This window comes from Euleptes europaea, chromosome 9 (genome assembly GCF_029931775.1).
Source record: "Euleptes europaea isolate rEulEur1 chromosome 9, rEulEur1.hap1, whole genome shotgun sequence".
Taxonomy (NCBI): domain Eukaryota; kingdom Metazoa; phylum Chordata; class Lepidosauria; order Squamata; family Sphaerodactylidae; genus Euleptes; species Euleptes europaea.
The window spans coordinates 66,689,227-66,714,010 of NC_079320.1; the positions used below are offsets into that span (position 1 = coordinate 66,689,227).

At 44.0% G+C, this 24,784-nt stretch overlaps 1 protein-coding gene across 1 annotated transcript in view; it reads right to left on the reverse strand.

Moving 5' to 3' along the window:
- PDGFRA (platelet derived growth factor receptor alpha) overlaps positions 1-24,784 on the reverse strand; it is a 41,968-nt gene that overhangs the window by 16,808 nt on the left and 376 nt on the right. The window contains exons 2-13 of the mRNA XM_056855086.1: positions 22,501-22,815; positions 19,917-20,183; positions 18,052-18,182; positions 16,465-16,636; positions 16,180-16,369; positions 13,294-13,409; positions 11,226-11,349; positions 9,135-9,328; positions 6,570-6,664; positions 6,332-6,464; positions 551-655; positions 61-171 (exon numbers count right to left, since the gene is read on the reverse strand). Coding sequence (XP_056711064.1) covers positions 61-171; positions 551-655; positions 6,332-6,464; positions 6,570-6,664; positions 9,135-9,328; positions 11,226-11,349; positions 13,294-13,409; positions 16,180-16,369; positions 16,465-16,636; positions 18,052-18,182; positions 19,917-20,183; positions 22,501-22,815 — 1,953 coding nt within the window. The remainder of the gene's footprint in view (positions 1-60; positions 172-550; positions 656-6,331; positions 6,465-6,569; positions 6,665-9,134; positions 9,329-11,225; positions 11,350-13,293; positions 13,410-16,179; positions 16,370-16,464; positions 16,637-18,051; positions 18,183-19,916; positions 20,184-22,500; positions 22,816-24,784) is intronic.

Consider the following 24,784-nt stretch of genomic DNA (forward strand, 5'->3'; position numbering starts at 1 on the left):
ACTAGATGCCCCTGGAGGTCCCTTCCAACTCTATGTTTCTATGATTCTATGAAAACCTACCTGATTTTGTACAAGCTCCTAACAGGTTCACAATGTTCAAGTGGGGTCCAAGATGGGTCATTATCTTCAGTTCAGACATGAGAGCCTGTTTTTCACTGGTTCTTGCTGTTGCTGTTGAAAAAATAAGCAGAGAAGCTAATCAGAATTATGAATGTCTTTTACAGCAATGTTAATACCAGAGTACAGGTAAGATAAAATGATACTGCATCATGCTCAGTGTGATGTCATGTTAGGGTTGCCAGCTCTGTGTTGGGGAAATACCTGGAGATTTTTGGGGCGGAGCCTGAGGAAGGTGGGGTTTGGGGAGGGGAGGGACTTCATTACCATAGAGTCCAACTGCCAAAGCAGCCATTTTCTCCAGGTGAACAGATCTCTATCGGCTGGAGGTCAGTTGTAATAGCAGGAGATCTCCTGCTAGTACCTGGAGGTTGGCAACCCTATATGCACAGTTCAGCACAAAATGGGAGTGATGGCAGGTAACCGCACTTACGCTTCAACATTTTCACAGCCACCTTCATCACTGGCTGAGACCGGCTTAATCCGTATGCAGTTCCTTCAACTACTTTCCCAAAAGCTCCAGAGCCAAGGATCCGGCCTATAGACAACAGAAAGGCAACATTTTATCTTCTCTTGCTGCTTTACTGTTCTTCATGTCATGCTGCAGCTCTTTGCATATTCAAAACTAAATCCTCCAATGAAACAAGGGGAGTAAAGCCTGTTCACATGGGAAATTTAGGCACAGCTCCCACCTATTTCTGGCCTAGAATATTCTGTTTCAATCTTGCCATTCCTACCAAGAAGCTCACATTGGTGAGCAATCTGTTGTGGAATTAGGCTGAGAGAAAGTGACTGGCCCTAGATCACTCAGAAAGTTTCACATACAGTGTGGACCAGAACATGAATCACTCAGATTCCTATCCAACAGTCTAACCACTACCCCACATCACTTCAACCCCTACAGGCAGTTCCATTTACTTAATAACATTGACACATGAAGCTACCTTAAACTGAATCAGACCCTGGGTCCATCAAAGTCAGCATTGTCTACTCAGACTGGCTCTCCAGGGTCTCAGGCAGAGGTCTTTCTCATCACCTACTTGCCTAGTCCCTAACTGGAGACGCCTTTAACTGGAGATGCCAGGGATTGAACCTGGGACCTTCTGCATGCCAAGCAGATGCTCTACCACTGAGCCACAGCCCCTCAAGAATAAATAATTTGTAAGCAACACTCTCAATTGACTAAATACTGATGGGTCTAGTTCATCCCACCAATGCTGGGCTATATTTGAGCCTTCAAACCAGTGGCTTTCAAATTGTGTTCTACAAAATGACACTTATCAGGAATTATCAGAGAGGAGATCAGTAAAAATGGATGAGCTTATCTAAAAGATAGCTTTCCTGTTGCTGCCCATCTTCCCCTATGACTCACAGCCACACAAGAGTGTAATCTATGGTTCACAGGGGATTTTGGTGAGACCCAATATGCTCGTGAACTGAGGGCACACTTGTGACATGCCCTAACTCACCAGGGTTCTGCACAGGGGGTGCAAATAGGCTTAGAAGTCTATACCATCATGGTATTACTGGTTTGGCGGGTAGGGACTATTGCTGAAAGGATGATATTGTTGAAAGCCTAAAACAATCATGACCATATTCTAAGTGCCCAGTCTTTTTTCAATTCAGCTTATAAATTTAAACATTATTAGAACCACCAACATCTAAACTTTAAAGAAATTTGTCAGAGGGAAAGAAAAGCCTGTGAAGTACAAACTTAGATCTCTAAACCTGAGAAGATCTTGGCTTGAATGTTGCTCCCATAACAGTGTCTGATCCAGATACTGAACACCTCACTGGGATGTTTAGACATTTCACTTGCTAAATAAAACCTTCATCTGGCTTCTGGTGACAGAACCCTTTCCCCTTTGGAGCATCCAGGATGGGACAAAGCTTCCTTTGACTTTTCAAGCCCACGCCGACAATGCTGAGCTTCAACGAAAACTCCAAAGTCCTTCTGTTGGCTGAAGGTCTGTGAACCACATGGCAGGATGTAGCCTCTAGCACCCACATACTGCCGGTGGGAGATGATGAGATTGCATGCTCTACCATATAAACCTCGTCAAATAGAAAGCTACATGGCAGAGAGAAGAGTTCTGCTTCATTCCCTGTATTGCCTCACAGAAAAGTCAGCATTTGACGTGATCAGACGTAGACTTTTAGACATAGAAATGCAGGAACTTAGAAGCCATGCAAGTAGAAGATGTTCCCCCTTGGAGTTGGAAGCCTTGGCCAAATAGACAACATATAGCACTATACTTTACTTGTTTAATTGTGCCGCAACAGCGTGGAGCATATATGCTTGTCAGGCTAAATGCACTACCCTCTGCTTTGTTATACGGAAGATTTAATAAAATCCCATTTGAGGACAGAGTTTGCCCTTGCAGGAATGGTGAAATTGAATCCCTTGTGCATGTCCTTTTTAATTGTTGCTTTTATACTTGTAGCCGATCCCAATTCATTGACCCGCTGTTTGTAAACAGGGAATGGCTCTCTGATGAAATCAGGACATCCTATCTTATGACCACACAAACCCCAAAAATAATGGAATCAGTTGCAAGGTTCTTACAGCTAGCAATCAGGTATTGTGAATGGTGTGTAGCTTTCCTTAATGGCTGATTTGGGATGGTTTTATCCAATTTTATTTATTTGTACTTGGATTTATCCTAATGTATGTTCTTCATTTTTTATATGACAATAAAGACTTGTGTTGTTGAGTTCTGCTTCAGCCTGCTCTTTAACAAGCTGGCTTTGGGTGTTGTTGCCCCTGGGAAGCATTTGAACCCCCACTAGCAATTTGAAACGGTACAGTCTAAGAACAGTTTCACCACTTCTTCAGCTGTTAACTGGCCCACTTCCACTACCAAAGGGCTACAGCAGTTATAATACTCTGATCTCTTCTTTTACTTTAGGGAATTCCATGAAAAAGCATAAAACTAATGTGTTATGGGACTGTTTTCTGCCCAACACCCATTTTCTGTGTATAGAAAGAAAACTTTTAAATGTCCGTACTTTGTGAAATGAGCTTGTAACAAACTGCTCCCCTACTACGGAGCTAGTTAATGGAGTCGCCAGTTACATACCAAGCTAAAACTTAAGTAATTTTCACAGACTGAAAATCAGTCTTTTAACAGATTAGTATTCCAAAGGAATACTATGTCGTGCCCATTCAACAGAGCTGAAGTTGCATGTTACTCATGTGTTTACTCATAAACTAGAATGTTTTTAAAGTTTACTTTACAACTCGTGCTAGTGAGTCAGAAAGACAGGAACATCACTGCCTCATCACTGGTTTTAATTACTGTTCCATGTATATAATTAAATCCAGATTATATAATACATTTTTACAGTGTGGTTTGATTTCCTCTTAACCAAGTGGATTTAATTAAGCACTGTTTTCCCTGAATCATAAATTCCTTCCAATACATGTGTCTGAGAGTGAACCACAAGTGTTTCTCTATTACTAGAATCATCCCTTTTTATATGAGACGGAGCAGTACATGTAATGAGTGACAAATTAAGGAAATATTTTTTTCTTGTGTACATTCTGAACATTTTTGTGAGATAAACATGATATTGTTAAGATGACAGACCAGAAAAAAAAGCATGTGGAAGACAAGGGTATTTTGATTTTTAGCATTAAAGTGTTCATAATTTCCTAATGGTGTGTCATATGTGCCCAGGATCAATTTCCATGAGATGGAATTCACAAGAGCTGTGGCTCAGTGGTAGAGCATCTGCTTGGCATGCAGAAGGTCCCAGGTTCAATCCCTGGCATCTCCAGTTAAAGGGACTAGGCAAGTAGGTGATGTGAAAGACCTCTACCTGAGACCCTGGAGAGCTGCTGCTGGTCTGAGTAGACAATGCTCACTTTGATGGACCAAGGGTCTGATTCAGTATAAGGCAGCTTCATGCGTTCATGTGCTGGGGACCTCAGGCCCAACCTGTGAACTCTGGCACAGTCATATATTACTGGGGCCTGCCCCATTAAGCGCAAGGAAATGTATCCTTCTCCCCTGCACAATAACCTCAAACAGAAATGAGTTATTTGGAGTTTGGAGTTATTTGCCCTATTGCAGGAAAAAAATGTGGCTGTATTTTCTGCAACGAGCCAAATAATGTCTTCCCCAGACTGTTTCTGGTTGAGGTGCGGGGGAAGAAGTCTAAAGCTCCTTCTGCATGGTGCTACATCCCAACCGGAGTGGGAAGAGCATATCTGAGGAACAGAGGACCAACATGCAAGAAACCTGTGGCTATGAGAGAGTTCACAGGTTGGGTCCACGATTTCCACTCTGTGAACTCTGTCTTGTGGAAACTGCTCCTGGCCTGCTCCTAGAGCACACTAGTAATACCTCAGAGATTCTTCTCGTGGTATTCCTTTGAAATTTGGGGTACTCCAGAAGCTAGCGAATTCAACACTTTTTTTTTTTACATGTCAGAATCAGGGGTATCATTTGTGGTACCTCTTGCTCCTCAATAGGAAACTGCAAAGTAGATTCAAATGTATACAAACCACAGTGTTAAATTCCCTGAAATGTAGCGGAATACCATCATTTATGTCAAATTTCCCATTTAATCATTGCTTCTACAAAGGCAGCATTTAGAAATGTCACGATTAACTTCTCATTGCTGCTGTTGGAGAAACGATAATCAAAATGGAAATGTGACATAATCTAGGGTATTGCTATGATGTCCAGTACTATACTGCAAACAAATAGACCAGCACAAATACATAGGAGTCTTCCGCCAGTTGCTAATGCTCGGCAGGCAACTCTAGATCCCCCTCAGGCCCGACACACACATTTCCCCCCTTTACTCAATATTCCATGACTCTGGAACACATTGAGGGCTCATCAAGCCAGGCGTTTTCTCCCCTTTGGGTTAATCTATGAAGTAATATGTTTCTGTATTCCTGGAAAGTCCCTGGTTTTGCTACTTTTATGATTGCCTTAGCGTGGTGTGGCGTAGTCATTGTTGACCCAATGGAATGTGGGTGAAATATACTTTCATAAAATGAGGGCAGACCCCCCAGCTGGGGTCAAACTCCCAACTGTAAAGGGGGTCAAACTGGATTCACCAGAACAGCATGTCATTTCTCCTTAGAACAACATAGTTTTTAGTAGACACTACTGTTGGCTTTAGGTCAATACTCCCCAGGCTTCTCCCTTTCCTCCTCTCCCTTTGTTTAGATATGTCTTTTTTATGTCATTCGGTAAAGCACTATGTATTCTGATAGCACTCTCTCTCATACTCTCTCTCTCTCTCTCTCTCTCTCTTTTTGTGCTGTCAAGTCACAGCTGACCTATGGCAACCCCTGGTGGTGTTTTCAAGGCAAGAGACATTTGAAGTGGTTTGCCATTGCCTGCCTCCATGTCACGACTAGTGTTCTAACCAGGACCGATCCTGCTTAGCCTCTGAGATCAGACGAGATCAGGCTAGCCTGGAGCTATCCAGGTCAGGGCACTCTCTAACCACACAAAATAAGCAGAGTGACATCCTTCTAAATTCATCAGTCAAAGGCTTTGAAAGGTGTAGCTCTGCCTAGGGTTGTGCTCTAAATACATGGGTACTTTCACTCATGTTCGCCCCGTCTCAGTTGTTTCTTGGAGTTATGCATGAGTTTTCTGTCCATTAGAGATTACCTCGCTACCAACCTTCACAAATCCCAGGACTTCCCGCTCCTCTGTTAACCCATTTCTTCCCCCGCTCCCCTGAGCTCAGCCTGAGTGAAATCCCTGTGCACAAGGAAAGCACGGGACATGCAAGCTTGGTTTCTCTCATAGCCAGTTACAAAGCAGCATGTAAAGAGGCAGGGATTCAAATGCTTCCTATTTCCTCAGAGATCTTTCTGAACAGAAGGGCTTTTTAAAATCAAGGCTTGGATTTCTCCCGGCTCCCTTTCAGATTGCTCCATTTTTTGTTTTTGTTCTTAAAATGCTTTTTTTATGCAGCAGTTGGGGTTTTTTTGGGGGGAATTTCTCTCACAGTAAGCTCTACAAATAAGCCAATTACAAAGTAGCATTTAAAGGGGCGGGCACTTGATTTGAGCTTGGAGACTGCTGGTGCATAGATCCCCAACAGGAAAGTGTGGGTCCAGCGAGCAATGGACCTCAGGTAAAACTCTCATGCCTAAAAGACCTTAATAATAATGGCTTCCATTTGCAAGGAATGAGAGTCCTATTTCTGCACATGAAGGCAACTTCTTATGGTCCCTTACCCAGCACTAATCCATCCCTGGGAAACTCCCATCTTGAGTCATAGGGTAGCTGCATGGGATCCACATAAATGTACTCATGGCCGTCAGGACTGATGGACTCAATGACTCTCCATCTTATTTCATATCTTGGCTTCTGCAGTGCAAAAAACAACAACACACACAATATGCCAAATGTTAGCTCGGCTCCTACTGGATAAGTGAACAGGCTATATCTGAAAGAAGCTTGTGTCTAAATTACCTGTTTCCATATGATTACCAGGACAATCAACGAAATTATTACAATCACTAGCAACACAAGGACTACAGCAGCCACCGTCAGTTCAGATCTCAAAGCTGTAGGAAAAAGGAAATGTATGGCTTAGGTTTTTTCTTTTCATTTTTTCCATATAAATTTTATTCAGACATATTCCTACACATTTCAAAACAAATAAAAATTTCTTACATTCTTATTTCTTCCACTTTTAACTGAATATGCTCCATAACTTTAAACCACTCGGATCTTAGTAAATCACAGTTCTCATCCTTTGGAGAGATGTTAAGTTTTAGCATAAAACTTAACTTTATAGAGCAATTCACTAACTTCAGGCACCTTGTTTGATTTCCAGTAACGTGCAAAAGTTAAAAGTGCTGCAGTAATTAGATACAAAGCTATATCTCTTAACCTCATCTTCAGCGGATGGGTGGGAATTCATCTCAAGGATACTAGAGAAATTCCTACATTATTTTTTATATAAAAAGAAAGCTAAGCAGATTCTCTGTTGGCTTTTCTTTTAAATTACATGGGCACTGAAAGGGCTGCTAACAGATATCTCCAAAGAAAATGAGGACGAGTGAGCCTGCAGGAATTAATTAGCTAGGAGGAAGTCTTATGATTGAGCAAAATTGAGGTGGAGGCCTCATGAGCTCAAAATGTATTCCAGAATGAAATGTATTCCAAAATGTATTCCAGAATGAAAACCCTCAAATAATCTTGTTTAGATCCATCTTCTCTCTTGTTTATTTCCTTTAGTTAGACCTGGGGCTGCTTATATCTCAGTTTTAAAGAGGAGATGGCAAAGTTAAGCGGTTTTAAGTCTCTTTGGGTTGGATCTCATGGACAGAACTGTTCTTCAAATGTTGGTGCCTTCCTCTAGCACAAAACACCTTTCCCGGATGCAGGAGCCTCCTGAGCCAGGGGAAAGGGCCTTGTGCTGGAGGAAGGCACCACCGTTACAAGAAAAGATCCAAGGAATCCAACTAGGTGTGCCAGGTCTCCCACTTTGGCAGAAGACCACCTCTGTGGAGGAGCAGGAGGAGGAGAAGAAGGGAAAAAATTGGTTTTTATATGTCGACTTTCTTTACCACTTAAGGAAGAATCAAACTGGCTTACAATCACCTTCCCTTCCCCTCCCTACAACAGACACCCTGTGAGGTAGGTGAGGCTGAGAGAGTGTGACTAGCCCAAGGTCACCCAGCTGACTTCATGTGTAGGAGTGGGGAAACAAATCCAGTTCACCAGATTAGCCTCCACGGCTCATGTGGAGGAGTGGGGAATCAAACCCAGTTCTCCAGATCAGAGTCCACCACTCTTAACCACTACACCATGCTGGCTCTCCAGTGTGAAGTTAAGCATGAGTTTAAGACTCTCAAAGGGACTTACAAGTGCTCGACTTTTATTTGCTCGCATTCATCCTTTAATTAGCATCTGCTACTTCCTGCCCTTCTTGAGATTAAAGACCCATGTGATACCAGTATTTCTTCTGTACATTGCTCCCCTCCCCCAAGGATGAAAGCTGTGGAAAGTCACAGATTTGTGGGGGAGGGAGCAGGAAATAACATCAGATCCAATACTTCACATAACTCTCCAGCTATTCTATAAAATATTATTGATATGATACAAAATATTTTAAGGGGGGAAAACAAAAGAAAATGCAATCATAAAACGCAGTTACCCCCTCTCTTCTAAGTCCACTGAGGTCAATTCACTTAGAAGAGTGTAACTGCATGGGATAGCACTATCACTGTAGCGTAATCTTTAATAGACTTGAGCAGCAAAATGAATCCTTAGTCCACAATATTTTTTTATACACGGAGAAGAGAAAGAAAACACTGTGGACAGTGGGTTATGAAACCTAGCTATAAAACAGCGATCACTCAGAGAAACTGATAAGTAAATGCAGTTTACTCAAGTCGGTATATTAATACATTAAGAAAATTGCTTTGGTCTGGTTTTTTTCTATAGCCTTAGATACAGCAATATTAATAATGAGTTCATTATAAACAGCCTCAATGATTAGGGTTGCCAACCTCCAGGTGGTGGCTAGAGATCTCCCACTATTACAATTGATCTCCAGCCTACAGAGATCAGTTCACCTGGAGAAAAATGGCCGCTTTGGCAATTGAACTCTATGACATTGAAGTCCCTTCCCTCCCCAAACCTTGCCCTCTTCAGGCCCCACCCCCAAAATCTCCTGCTGGTTGAGAAGAGGGACCTGGCAACCCTATCAATGATCTATGCAATGTATCTCTTACAGATCTCTTCCAAACCTTCTAAATCCATGCTAGAAGCATCATACTTTATTGCATTCTTCTCCGAGTTATTTTTATAGTCATGTTTTTTTAAAAAGCTATTACTTTCAGATGCACACATTGTCTCAAACAGCATAGGATCTGCTGGAGGAGCTGACAGTAACGATCCTAAGAAGTACACAAAGACTAGAATCCTAAGAATGCTTTCCTGGAAGGAAGCTCTACTAAACAAAGTGGGATTTACTTCTGAGTGGACCTACTTAGGCTTGCTCCCAAAGTTACCAAGTAAACTTACTAGGCGCCACAAGCTTCAGTTCTCGTGTAACGGTACCAAGGTCGTTCCTTGCCATGCATCGGACTGCTAACGTCTCTTCCACTTTCTGGAAGGTCACCTGGCTCTCAACTGTGTTTTTCTCGTCAAAGTGAACATCCATAGTAATGTCTGAGATATTGTTAGTCAGAAGCGTCCACGAACTTTCATTGCTGCATCTGGAGATGAGCAAGCGCAAATACAGTGAGGATTGTCCTCTTTCGTTTTTACAAGAAACCATTCAGAGCTATTTTCTGTGTATAAAAGTATATTTCTTAAGAGACTGGAGAGCTGGGCCATAAGCAATAAAATGGATTTCAATAGGGAGAAGTGTAAGGTACTTCACCTAGGCAGAAACAACATAAGGCACAGGTACAGGATGGGAGATAGTTGGCTTGACAACAGTACATGTGAAAGAGATCTGGGAGTCTTAGTGGACCACAAACTGAATATGAATCAACAGTGTGATATGGCGGCTAAGAAGACCAATGCAATTCTGGGCTGCATCAATAGGAGTATTGTGTCTAGATCAAGGGAAGTTAAACTACCACTGTATTCTGTGTTGGTCAGACCTCACTTGGAATACTGTGTCCAGTTTTGGGCTCCACAATTTAAGAAGGATGTTGAAAAGTTGGAGCGTGTCCAGAGGAGAGCGACCAGAATGGTCAAAGGTCTGGAATCTATGCCCTATGTGGAGAGACTTAAGGAGCTGGGTTTGTTTAGTCTGGAGAAGGGAAGATTAAGGGGTGACATGATAGCCATGTTTAAATATTTGAAGGGATGCCGTGTTAATGAGGGAACTAGCTTCTCTGTTGCTTCAGAGACTAGGACACAGAGTAATGGATTTAAACTAAGAGAAAGGCGATTCCACCTAAACATTAGGAAGAACTTTCTATGGTGAGGGCAGTTCGACGGTGGAATGTGCTGCCTGGGGGTGGGTGGAGTCCCTGTCTTTGGAAGTCTTTAAGCAGAGGTTGGATGGCCATCTGTCAGGAGCGCTTTGATTGTGGGATCCTGCATGGCAGGGGGTTGGACGTGATGGCCCTTGTGGTCTCTTCCAACCTTGTGTGATTTTGTGATTTTTTTGGTGATTTTGTCAAAGTTCGCCCTCTCTGAAGGTTTAACAAGTTTCTCATCGTTATGACAGGCTATCCTTGAAGTTCTAGCAAGGATTCCCAGAAGGCAGAACAACGTTTCTGCTGTGAACATATCTGGGATTGGATCCAATGAAACATGTCCGCAGATGGACTGTTTCCTGCCCACGGAGTGTGATTTTCTCACCTCCCCCTTTCTGCTGGAGCTCAAAATGCCCCCAGGGCAGGAGCAGGATGGAGGCATTTGGGGCTGTAGTGGGAGGCAAGTAGCCTTGCCAGGTTGCCAAGCAACCTCTCCCCCACCCCACCCCGAGCTCTCACTGCTGCTTGGTGCAGCAGTAGGAGCAAAATGGGGGGGGGGACTGGCAGTGCACTACAGCACAACATCACTTCCAGTCATTTACGTGGAAATGACATCATGGCATTGCATGATACTCCAGGAATTTCCAAAATCTCTATAATCAAAACCATAGAGACTTGGGAAACGGCTAGAGTGCAGTGCAAAGCTGTGTCATCACTCTTGGGTAATTGACCAGAATGATATTGTGACATCAAATGACACTGGTTTCATGTGTCTCTGCTACCAGGGGTTGCCAGCCAAGGACAGGCAATACTAGTGGCGGAAGGTGAGAAAGGTATGCTCTGTGGTTGGAAATCAATGTGTTCATGGAAACAGTTCTGTGGATCCAAGGCCTTGATACTCCGCTGGCTTTAGTTTCCTCCCAGCTAGCATAAACTAGTGTTGATAAGCGTGTTAAGCAAATGCCCAGAGAACGTTCAATGAAAAACAATTTACACCTGGTTGTACATAAATAATACCACACATTAAGAACACCGCTGCATCCACTAAAATCTGAAGAGGAATTTTATTCACTTCAATCAGATCAAACTGCCCCCAAATAGAAAAAAATCTACAATTTGCAAAAAAATTGGACCACACCGTAAAGCTGGTGGTAGTTAAAGAAGCTTTGAACAGTCTTACCTTTTAATGTCCTTGCAAACCAGCCATTCCACATCTGGAAGGGGCGTCCCTTTGGCCAAGCATCTCACTGTCTGTGCAGCTGAGCCTTGATGAACATCTATCAGGTCCTGAATTATAGCTGGAACTGGAAAGGAATACGTCAGGATGAGTTTATGAGATCCCAGCTGTGCTGAAGGGACCAAGCATTATTGACTGACTGGCAGACTCAGTCGTTCCTTTTCAAGGTCTTTGAGTAATTTATGTAACTTAGGTGCCGTCAGTAGGCTCTAGTCCAGTGGTGTTGTGGGAAAATACCAGCTGAGCTTCAACCTTCACAATTCCTTGGGGTAAGCCCCATCAAATTCCGGAGTCAAAATGCATGTGGTCAGGATGGTAGCTTGTCTTTGGTGGGAACGAGGAATTAATTGACTTCAGTAAGAACTATATCCCATAGGGGAAGCAGGGTCCTCACACCAAGTGAGGCGAAAATGGAAGTGGTTTGGAAACAATATACCCAGAAGTGGAATAGAGAGAGAAGGGGGCATGACCATAGCAGCCCAGTTTGTGGTACCTGTGGGATAAAGTTTACACATGAAAATAATTCCCCATAACTTAATCAGGCTGCTGTTTTCTGGAGGGTCTCTACAGTAATAACCAATGGTACTGCCATGCAAATGTATAGTAAAGTTTGGGATTTTTCAGACTGTCCCACATTTCTCACATGGGTGGATATTTGTATTAGTAATTTATTGTTGATGACATTGAGTGAGGGAATATTCCGATAGATTTTCATGACTAGAATCTTATTTTATAGAATGGTTGACTTTCCCTGCTTATTCTCCATTCCTTTTTCAGATCTTACCATACCATATGCTGTATGTTTATTTTGAAAAAAATAAAATAGCCTGTTTTGTGAGGTGCTTTAAAAAAAAAAGAAATTCACATTTAGGCAAAAAGTTGTCTGGATAGGACCCTGCTTACAAATCATATGTAAACTACTCTGAGCTACTCAGAGATGAGAAAGGTGCAAGCACAATAAATGAATAAAACAAATGATAGCATGGAAACAGGAACAGGATTCTGTATGAATTCCTTCCTTCAAAAAAACAACAACCCTTGTTTAAAAAAAACACTGGAAAATGGTGGCCAACATCAGTTTTCCACTCATCATTAATTTTGCACTACAAGTCCATATTCCTTTTATGCACTTCTTCCTCTCTCTAAATTAAATTCACGTGGAAGGGATAATTCCTATCAGCCAGGCACAACAGATGTATACGTATATCAACATCTGGGCTCGAAATAACTTCCAAAGTATCTTTCATGGATGATAACTTTGTTCCTGGGTGATTTGACGTAAGAGGTGTTGTTTGTATTGTATGCTGTTTCTTGAGATAATACAAACACTGAAGACAGTCGTTACAAGGATGGATGGATGGACCCGCAAATGAAATAATCTGGCTCTATCCGTTAGGCTGCAACTGTTCACATATTTTGGCACACATTGTAGGCAAAGTGAATGACAAAACTGTTCCTGGGTCGAACTGCTTCGGACTGCAGGTGGTGATGGTAGGGAAATCACACTAGTAAGGATGCTCCCATACAAAAACCTCCCTGCATATAGAAAACTAGATGTTCGGGTGAGTTTATGTGTCCAAGGGTTCTACCTTTCCCTTTCCTGTGCACAGGAAATTATTCTCAACATGTCAGTGTTTGACTTGTGTTTCTCTGGTCTGACTCTAGCATTCTGTCTGGTCTAACTCTAGCATTCTGTCTACCATAACTCAGTAGTCTACATCCAGTTGCTAGCCAACAGATTGAGTAGGGTTGCCAGGTCCCTCTACGCCACCAGTGGGAGGTTTTTGGGGCGGAGTCTGAGGAGGGCAGGGTTTGGGGAGGGAATTCAATGCCATAGAGTCCAACTGCCAAAGCAGCCATTTTCTCCAGGAGATCTCCAGCTAGTACCTGGAGGTTGGCAACCCTAGGATTGAGACATGTTTAAATGTACACCAAACTCCATAACGTCAGTTTCACTTCTGCCGCTCTATTGTAATTTAATATGGACTGTAACCATATTTTATAGTCTTACCCTGTATGAGCAGAGAGAAAGTATATCTTTGAATTTCATCTTCATTCTGTACTACAACTGTATAATTTCCATTGTCTTCTTCCTTGGCACGAATTAGTTTTAATACACTTCGGTACCTATGAAGAAGGAAAAAAACGCTACATTAACTTTTGCTAAACAGCACAGACATCTCATTCTGGGCAAAGCCAATAGCCGTGCCAGAATCAAGAGTGCATCTAGGAAAGCCCCACTACAAAGAAATGTCGCCATTTTGAAGTTACCTTTTTCCATGGAACACACATTTTTGGGGGTGGGGGACATTATTCCTGTATAGTAGAATGGAATTTAGTGGAATTAAATGAGATCATTATCTGGAAGAAAGGATTGGATGCTCTATTTACTTGCAATCTTAAACTGAATTGCACTCTTCTAACAGCGCATTCCTGAAAGGAATGCCTGTGCCAGGCTTAGGAGGCAAACTAGCGTCATTGCCTCCTAAGGAGGTTTTGGCAGCGCAAAAAACCCATGCAACCCTCATAGGGTTGCACGGGAGATAAGCCAGCAAAAAGCTGGCGTATCTCGCCCCCCAAAAAAAGGGGCATTCCCGAGCAGGAACCGCTTGGGAGGCCAACTAACGTCGGCCCCGCCCCCCTGGCTGGCGCCAGAACACCCTGGGAAAACCTCCCGGGGTGCCGGCACACCTCCCGGCTCACCCCGGCGACCTGTGCTGGTGGCTGGAGGCCAGCGGGAGACTGCGGCGGTGTCCGGGCCCAGTGCTGCTGCGGCAGCAGCCTAGTACCGGCATCTGGGCCTGCACGCCAGCGCTGGGGCCACTCACGCCAGTGTGCGCCTTTTGGGTGCCAGCAGTGTGGGTCCTTGCGCCGGCGGAGGCCTTCGTCGGCCTCCTAAGGCCTTTGGGCCAGGTTGCTGGCGCATTTGAGGAATGCGCTGTTAATTCATTGAAGTCAATGGTCTTAGAAGGGTGTAGCTCTGCTTAGGATGGTACCATTGGACACCTGATGCTAAGACAAAGGAACTGACCACTCTGCTAAGGTGATGTAGAATATGAGACAGATCCTTGCTGTCCAATGAGGCTGCTAAGCCAATCAAAATGGCTATAGAACTCTTTTAAGATGAGAGAAACATGGAGAGGTCAAGGAGCCCTATGTGGTGTGCATGCCTTGCCGCCCCATATCGAAAGTATTCGGAGAGGTTGAGAAGGATGCTCCATTCTAGCTCTCATCTGAAGGGAATGAAGAGGAGAGAGACTTGAGGGCAGGGGTACATGAGAGTGCACTGTACAGACTCTAGGTTATTGTGCATGAGCCCGTGGTATATTGGTTTAGCAGTAGTGGCAACCTTACACTTTGCTTGGGGGTAACAAAACACCTTGCAATCGCCCTATACCAGAAAGGTAGTGAATTGGCTCTGTTAAACTAGTGCAGGGGTCCCCAGTGTGATGTCCACGGATGCCATAGCACCACCAAGCGCATTTAAAAGGTAGGTGGGGCTAGATGGAGCTTTTGCCCAGCAGGGCTTCTGATTGGCAGTGCAGATTAAAAGGCAGCCTGTGAAACGGTTTGTGCCTGAAATGTAGAATAGTGACTATTAGAGTTATATATGACCTCTCTCCTTGATATTTTGTGGTCGGCTGCACCTCCTGTGGCAGCCGTTTTGTGCCCACCGTCATGGGCCAGAATTCCAAAGGCGCCCACAAGGTCAAAAATGTTGAGGACCACTGAACTAGTGAATTAAGTTTGTGAACTATAAGATATGACAGACTGATGAAAGAAAGCAAAAACTTATGCTCCAAAACATAAGGGAATCAGCCTAGAGGGATTTTCACAGAGAGATGAAATAATGTTGCAGAGTTTCCAAAGGAGAGAACAATCAATATCTGTCAATGGAGAACATGGACAATTTATAGACGCATGTCCACCCTACAAACTTTTATCCATTTTAGCCAGGTTATGTGTTATGGATTTCTTCTAACGAATCTTGGGAACATTGGTTTTGTGGGAGTGCTGTGACTTCTCCATTAAACCATGGGTTTCCTTCTGTGTTAATTTTTAAAGTCTTTCTTTTATTTCCCAATTGCAGCCACTGGGGCTGCTTCTTCATGGAGGTGAATGGAGGGCAGACTTTAACAATTTCTTCCTGATGCTTTCTGGATAGCAGGAAACCCATCCTCTTGCTTCCATCCCACTGAGGAAAGAATATGGGTACCCATAAGATTCCTCCAAAGAAAGCAGAAGCAGCATTCAATGAGAAGACAGGAGGAAACCCATGCTGTCAACCATTCTCCTCCTTGAAAAAGCGGACTACATTTAGAAAGAAAAAGTCTTTCATAATGAATATAAAAGGAAATGTCACATGGAGTTTGACTCCTAGGCTCTCTCACTGCCCTACTGTTCCCATGATTCTAGGGTTGCCAGCCTCTTTGCCACCGGCGGGAGGTTCTGAGGGCAGAACCTGAGGTGGGTGGGGTTTGGGGAGGGGAGGGACTTCAATGCCATAGAGTCCAATTGCCAAAGCAGCCATTTTCTCCAGGTGAACTGATCTCTGTCGCCTGGAGATCAGTTGTAATATCGGGCGCTCTCCAGCTAGTACCTGGAGGTTGGCAACCCTACATGATTCCCTGTCAAGAAGGCAAGACTGTTAAAAGCAGTTTACATCTGCAGCATCAACATACTCAAAAGAAAGAGTAAACAGTCAAAAGGGACTACACTGTTCTTAATTTTTGAACAACAAAACCTGATTCCTCCTCACACACATACACACACTGAATTTCAAATACAGGATATTAATGAATTAAGCCCCAAGATTTATGAGGAAATACGTTTGACTTACAAACAGAGAAGTGAACTGTTAAGACATCTACCGGTCCCTTGGCAAGCATTTCCTTACCTTGTTTCACTAATCTGCTTGGAACTAGTGACAATCTCTGTGAGATTCTCAATCAGGGTCACATTATTCTTCAGCCAGAGTATTTTGGGAGCTGGGTATGCATACACATCAAGCATGAAGTTTTTAACTCCATGTAGATTGACATCTTCCAGGAGGCTAAAATGGGGCTCCAGGCTAATGAACCCCTTATCTGTGAAACGATAAACATTTCCATAAGTATTTCTCAATAATGGGCCATTGGCTTGGTAAACTGGGAATCTTATGGAAACAAGAAAGAGATTGTACCATAAACTGTGATTACTATCTTTTGGGTTTTTGTAACATCATTGGTCACATGCTGTGCTGCACATTCATAATCTCCAGTGTCTTCTACTGAAGCATCTGGGATTTTCAAGCTGTACACCAGCTTCTGGGATGGAATTTTGATGTCTTCAACTGTGATTGTACCTTTGTTCTTCTGCATTTGGAAAAGGGGCAAAATCATGTTTGTTAAACAACCTAGCAATACAGCGAATAATTTAGCACTCTGATGAATCCTTCTCCACCTCCCTGATCTCTTCAGAGGGAGCACGGCTCCATACCCTTTCTTTATCTGAGATCTTGAAGGTAGAGGTAGACTTTTCAACAGTGGTGCCTGTTCTCTGAAATTCCCTCCCTGGTGGGGCTTACTGGGCCACTTCTATTTGCAACTCTTAGAAATGAGCAAAACCACTTCTCATTTTAAGGAGCATCAGCAGTGTGTGGCCAAAGTGGGTAATCGGTTTTGTATAGGTCACATTATAATAAATGAAATTTCAGTTGGGGTTAGGGTTGCCAGATCCCTCTTCGCCACTGGGGGAAGGTTTTTGGGGCGGAGTCTGAAGAGGGTGGGGTTTGGGGAGAGGAGGTACTTCAATGTTATAGAGTCCAATTGCCAAAGCAGCCATTTTCTCCAGGTGAACTGATCTCTATCAGCTGGAGATCAGTTGTAATAGCAGGAGATCTCCGGCTAGTACTTGGAGGTTGGCAACCCTAGTTGGGATAATCCAGTAACATAAACTGTAACCCTAAAACATTTTACTGTGATAAAGCCTCAGTGAATCACATGGGACTTACTTCCAAGGATTGCTCCCATATGGTGGCTGTGGGGGGGGGAAACAAGACTTTGCCAGCAAAGATGGCTGGACACATTTTTTCTGGTGCTTGATTGGGCTAGTAAGATCTTATCATAAGAACGTATGAAACAAAACTTCCTTTTGATCAAATAGGACAACCTGAATTTGTTCTCTCCTTATACTTTTTTTTCTATTAAGGTGGTTATGGTGGACATTCAAATTATTTATCTCATCCTTCCATTGGGTACCCAACGGGAGAGTACACAAAATTAGCATCTGCTATCTTGGCAATAATCTTATGAGGTAGGTTGTCTGTAGTGGCTGGTTCAGGACCAGCCAAGAGGCTTTGCGACTGAGGAGATCTGGGGTTTTAGTTGCACTAATCTTAGTTGGACTAATTTTAGTTGTACCTAAGAGAAAAATTAAATTCTCAGGTTGTGACTTGGAGTCATTTGTGAGGTCATACAAGAACATTAACGTGTGGGTGACTTTAAGAAACACTCCGTTTTTGTTGTTATATTTTCCAGACTGCACGTTAAAGTGGGCGTTATTACTGTACGACCATAGTCCCACAACCTCATATGGTCCTCATCTCCTCATAAACTCTTGTAAATCCCTGCATGTTTGCTCACAATGAAGTCTTGGTACTGAGTGCATGTGACAAGAAATTGCTCTCTATTCATCTGTCTTGATTCCAGGAATTAAAATCAACAACAACTAAAAACCCCACCCAAAGCTTTCTCCGGTCATTTAACCAAGAACAAAAGGGGATATTTACCACTTTCCCTGGATAACTCCACTCCAAGTTCACCAGTTCATTTTCAAGGACCACACAAGTTACATCAATAGTTTCTCCAGTTTTATACACAGTCTTGAGGGACCCGATCTCAACAGGAAGCTGTGAAGTAGCTGGAAGCAGAAAGAAAGAAAAAATTAAGAAGCATTTGAAACATTGTGCACATTACACGGGCCCTTTTGAACAATATTCTCTGAATAATTTTTGAGGGCAACTCTTTGCCTTAGCGAGGAGAAGGAATAAGTCTCCAGCAATAAACCTATGGTCCTTTCAGAAAGCATGGTCTACATCCAAAACAGTTTCTCTCAGGTATTCTGTATTGTAAGGGAAAGACTACATTTATTCTCTTTTTCAAAAAGTTGCCCTATCTATCCGTGCTGACTGTTAAAGTCTGCTCTGCTCTAGTGCCTCTTAAAATTCTCCACATGTTGCAGGCAGCTGTGGCTTTGTCAAATATGAGCTATAACCATGGTAATGAGGAATGGCTGAAAGAAATGGTCACCAGCATCTGGGCTGAATGTATTTGTGCAACAGTAACACACATGCTGGAGGCCCAGGAGGGACCGCAAAGTAGAGGAAAAAATTACTTGGAAATTTCCTCTTCTCAACCCAAATCCTCCCCACTTCCAGGATATTATCAGGTTTTCAGGGATTGAGCAGGCCACATCCCATACTATTCCTGTTCCGTGTAAGTGACTTTCAGTTGCTTATTTTGAGGGAAATAAGCATATTCAGTTTTGATCAGGCTGTTGGGATTATTTTTTTTAATTAAAAATATTTTTGTGCACACCAAAGGGGTCCCTTGAGTTTGCAGAAGCCCCAGCATTATCTCTGGGCATGGTATGATTTCTCTGCCTTCGTGACAAGTGCTTGACCATGACGTTTGTCCAAAGAATAAGCAAAAGGTCCACAAGGAATCATGGGCAAGGAGTGCAAGAAAATTTTCTCCAACACACATGTATATCTCCTCTCCAGGAAACTCTCAGGGCTCAAAATCACAAAATCACACAAGGTTGGAAGAGACCACAAGGGCCATCCAGTCCAATCCCCTGCCATGCAGGATCCCACATGGCCATCCAGCCTCTGCTTAAAGACCTCCAAAGACGGGGACTCCACACACACCGGCAGTGCATTCCACCGTCAAACCGCCCTCACCGTCAGAAAAGTCTACTTCTGCCCTTCAGACCTGTTTCCCTGTGTCCCTCAGCTTTTAAATTGTCTCTCAGCTGCTATCCATATTCCAGGCCTCAAGGAACAAGCTTAGTCCTGATGAAAATAATTTTCCCCCTTTTATTAATTTTTCAAAAACACGCTTTTCTTTATGGCTGGGGAGTCCCCGAGACCTCTACCTGGTCAGTGGGTGACCTGACTTTACTACTTTTGTAACTGAAACAAGTTCAAACGAGACCATTTTTCTAATGTATATAGCAGTGTTTACCCTACCCTAAGGAAGAGCCCCATGGCGCAGAGTGGCAAGCTGCAGTGCTGCAGTCCAAGCTCTGCTCACGACCTGAGTTCGATCCCAATGGCAGTCGGTTTCAGGTAGCCAGCTCAAGGTTGACTCAGCCTTCCATCCTTCCGAGGTCGGTCAAATGAGGACCCAGCTTGCTGGGGGTAAAGGGAAGATGACTGGGGAAGGCACTGGCAAACCACCCCGTAAACAAAGTCTGCCTAGGAAACGTCAGGATGTGATGTTACCCCATGGGTCTGGAATGACCCAGTGCTTGCACAGGGGACCTATACTTTTACCCTACCCTAAAACATCAATAATTACATCCTTCAGAACATAATAGGAGTCTCAAGCTCATTATTGGACCCTTCCTTTGAGTAACTATGTAAAGGAGTACCTCTGTAAACGTAGACAATAAATTCACTAGAGAGAACCTCCACCGCCTTAACAGTGGTCTTGCACACGTAGGAGCCTGCCGAGAAGTTTCCAATGAAGCCCTGTTTGTTGTCATAAAAGGCATATATGATTTTCCCTTCATTGTTCATGAGGGTTACTTGAGCATTACGATCACTCGTGCGGCAAGGAATGACGGAGGACTCGTCTTCATCAGTGATGAAAATGATTTGGTCTTCTGGGGGTGTAGGAACAAAAGGGACAGCTGGATCTGTTAGAAGCAACAGAGGCAAAGTTTGAGATATGTGCCCATCGCCATATGCCCGTTGACCTTCCCACCACTGTTCAGCTGTGTGGGAGAAACCACAGAGGTTTTTTGCGAGTGCTGGAGTGTCCCCCTAGCGCGATGCTAAAGGGTTGCATAAATCACCAACATCTGGAGACATAAGGAGAGCGGGAGAAGGCTCTCCTACCTCTGGGTAAGCAGAGCTACCTGGAGGCATCTTTGTTTTACAGCCGGTAAGCACCCGGCTTGGGGAAAGCATGGGTCTCCCTGGGAGGAGGACTCAGGGCTGGGCCGGCTCCTCAAGCTTTCTGGGTGGCTGCTGGCACTAGTCGCCTTGTTTCCTCCCCTCCAGTGACCCGCCCCAGAGCCTTGCAGCTGATCAGCTGTTTTTCCCAATCAGCTGTTTGGCGGGGAGGAAGGTAGAACAGGGCTGCTTTTTTTCTCCAGCGCCCGGTTGGGGCTGCCCTGAACAAACCCAACCTGATGTCATCTAGTCGATGACACTGGTTGCAGCCCCCAACCTCGCCTCCCTAAACCTCCCGCAAGGAGGGACCTGGCAACCCTAGTTTCAAGGAACCATGGAATTCCCAACGGAAGATCTTTAATGTCGTACATATGTCCCTAAAAGGCTGCTTGCCACCTGATCTGGTTGTACTGATATGCCCTGCAGCATGCACCTATAGGAGACTGCTGGGCATTTTCTAAGGTATGTACAAGGTAGCATGTTATGTGATGTCCCCCACACAAACTGAGACCCATATCCTTTGCACCCAAGATCCTTTAGCCTTCGGATGCCAGAGGTGTGGGGAAATGCATCTAGTTTGATATTAAAAGCAGGGTCTTTGGATCAAGGTAGATGGTCCCCTTAGGTGTATTCAAGATGAAGTAGCCAGCTGCCTGATTACTCCAAGAGAACATCAATCAAGACTCCTTGTTTGAACCTTAAGAGCACCTAACACTTTTCTGCCATAAACACCAAAAGGTGCTTACATAACAATAAACCAAACCCTAAAAAACTATTTTACAATGCAGTTCCCAGATGACTCAGTCATAAACCCAGGAAAGGCCATAAGCCCATCTCCTGGCTATTGTCAGCATATCTAAGTCAAGTAGGGTTGCCAACCTCCAGGTGGTGGCTAGAGATCTCCCGCTATTACAACTGATTTCCAGTCTACAGAGATCAGTTCACCTGGAAAAAAATGGCCACTTTGGCAAATGGACTCTATGGCATTGAAGTCCCTCCCCTCTCCAAACCCCGCCCTCTTCAGGCCCCATCCCCAAAATCTCCAGGTATTTCCCAACCTGGAGCTGGCAACCCTAAAGTCAAGATTGTTGCCCTACTCCTTCAATCACCTGCAATCAGAATCATCCCACTTGTCTACCCCAGAATATTTCCTGTGCACCTTCAGGTATCTTCTTCTACCACAGTGATGGCATTTGGGCTGTGGCTCAGTGGAAGAGCTTCTGCTGGGCATGCAGAAGGTCCCAGGTTCAATCCCTTGCATCTCCAGTTAAAGGGACTAGGCAGGTAGGTGATACGAAAAACCTCTGCCTGAGACCCTGGAAAGCCACTGCCGGTCTGAGTAGACAATACTGGCTTTGATGGACCAAGGATCTGATTCAGTATAAGGCAGCTTCATGTGTTCACAGGTGGACTGAAGTATCCTATCACAGTGTGGATCCCAGGTCCCCACCAATGGGGTCTCAGATCCTATGGCTGCACCAATCAGAATGAAACCGAAATTCCACCAATGACCAGCCAGCTTATGAAGCTTTGGCTAAATGCCATCACATATCCTAGTTCTGCACCAAGCTAAGCCAATAGCAGAGCTTCTCCATTGGAAGGTAAATTCGGGTGTGCATCCCAAGCATTCCCAAGAAGAGCATCTTTGGAGCTGATTCCCCTCCAGAACCTTCTTCCGCCACCATGAACATGAAATCACTGGACCCTTCCTCGTCAAGACATGTGGAATATAAACAGTCTTCTAGGGTTGCCAACTCAAGGTTAGGAAATGCCTGAAGATTCAGGGGGTGGGGCCTGGGAAGGGTGGAGTTTGGGGAGGGGAGGGACTTCAGCAGGGTAGAATGTCAGAGAGTCCACCATCCAAAGCAGCCATGTTCTCCATGGGAACTGATCTCTGTTGTCTAGAGATCAATTGTAATTTCAGGAGATCTCCAGGCCACACCTGGAAGCTGACAACTCTACTAGTCTGCCCTACTGCCAGCTGGTCATTGAGCCCTCTCCGGACAGACAATATACAAATTTTCTAAATAAATAAATAAGCCTCCGGAAGGAACTCACCTGGCACATAGATATAAATCTCCTTCCCCTCCACCTCCACATCTTCCTCTTGAGAATGATTGTAGTAACAAATGTACAATCCGGTGTGAGTGGCTGAAGCCTTTGCTACTTCAAGCACAGTCACAAACAGGCCGCTGTTGTTCTCTTCACTTCTGACATCGATTGTGTCATTCCCATCAGGTACTGGATGTTGCCAACTCAGTTCACTGTCTCCAGAACATTTCAGGGTGAAGGGGGAATTCAGTTGCACAACCATTTCATCTTTGTTTGGGGAAATCGTGGGAAGCAAAGACTGACAAGAAGCTAGCCACAGCCCTGTGAAGGTAAAAGTGAAACCTGTTACCTCATAATTCCTGAGGGGGGGGAAGGCATCCAGCTAATTTTAAACAGTAGCTAATGACTGAGTGTAAGGAGCCCCGTGGCGCAAAGTGGTAAGCTGCAGCGCTGTAGTCCAAGCTCTGCTCACGACCTGAGTTCGATCCCAACGGAAGTTGGTTTCAGGTAGCCGGCTCAAGGTTGACTCAGCCTTCCATCCTTCCGAGGTCAGTAAAATGAGTTCCCAGCTTGCTGGGGGTAAAGGGAAGATGACTGGGGAAGGCACTGGCAAACCACCCCGTAAACAAAGTCTGCCTTGGAAACGTCGGGATGTGACGTCACCCCATGGGTCAGGAATGACCCAGTGCTTGCACAGGGGACCTTTACCTTTACCTTTTTTAATGACTGAGTGTAGAAGCTATAGTTTTGTGGTAGGTGAAGCATGGAGCATATATTTTTCATGTTCACATTTTCAATCCACGGTATCTCTGGTTAAGAGAAATTAGGTAGCAGAGCTGGTAAACCTAGCTGTAAGCCATGAAATGTAGGTTAAAGGCCTTCTGATAGATAAGACTGACTCAGCGTGGTGTAGTGGTTAAGAGCTGAGGACTCTAATCTGGAGAATCAGGTTTGATTTCCCCACTTCTCTGAGCGGCAGACTCTAAACTGGTGAACTGGGTTGGTTTCCCCACTCCTACACATGAAGCCTGCTGGGTGACCTTGGGCTAGGCACATTTCCCTCCGAACTCTCTCAGCCTCACCTACCTCACAAGGCGCCTGTTGTGGGAGGGGAAGGGAAGGCGACTGTATGCCGGTTTGATTCTGCTTTTGGTAGAGAAAATCGGGGTGTAAGAACCAACTCTTCTTCTTCATTAAATGAGGGCTTCCTATGCAGCACTCAGACACATTAATTCCTCTGTGGGGTTTTTTATTTATTTAAAATCGCATCCTAACATGTGACTAGTGAGATGCCACCAAATGGTGGGAATGTACATGTGGCTTCAGCCACTCACTGTCCTGCCAAACATAATTCTTCATATATGGGCCATAAATGACCCATGTTCTTCTCATATATGAAAAGCCAAACGTATGCTATGAAACTTCACTCCCTCAAAAGACTCAAAGGTATTTATTATGATCCACAACCAGCAAATACAGCAAAAATGCAATACCAAAAATGGGAGAATTGATAAAAATAATCATGGTACACATCAACCAAGAATACAGATAAACGTAATGTATTTAACGTTTTAACACTCCTTAATGAATACTAAACATAAAATCACCCCAAGGATTTAAAATCTGTACCACTCTTTAATTTAAGAACACTTATTAGTTTTTTTGAGGTTATAGACTTGGGTACAGAACCTGGCAACCCTTCATGTTGTTTGATGGTTTTTATCCGGTAGGAGATACTCTATTTTGAGTTTATTAGATCTCCCTGGGGATTTTTCCAACAATGGCCCAATAGTTTCACTGCAGATTTTGTTGTATAAAGCACACTCCAGCAATATGTGCTCAGTTGATCCAGTCTCTCTTTGTGGGCAAGCAAATAGTCTCTGTTCATAGGGTGCTTTCTTCAATTTCCCCTCCAGTACAGCAGAACTTCACTCCCTCTGCTTCTTGATGCCTCCAACCCAGGCCAGCAAAGCTTATGAAACTCCAGCTGTTTCTAGAGATCTTGCATTGGGTTTGGTTTGGAGGTGTAAACGCAGCCTGCTAATCAGGGACTGAGTGGCCATTTAGGTTCCTGGAGAAATTCCTAAAAAGCTGCTGTCATGGAAGGTCCCCTGGGAGCCAGGAACAATAGATTTTCACATAACTGCATTAAACACATAATCTGTTTCTATTGGTCTTTTCCATTAGAAAGCCATTGCATGTTCAATGTATGCTGAAGTCATGAACAAACACTCGTGAACACATGAAGCTGCCTTATACTGAACCAGACCCTTGGTCCATCATAGTCAGT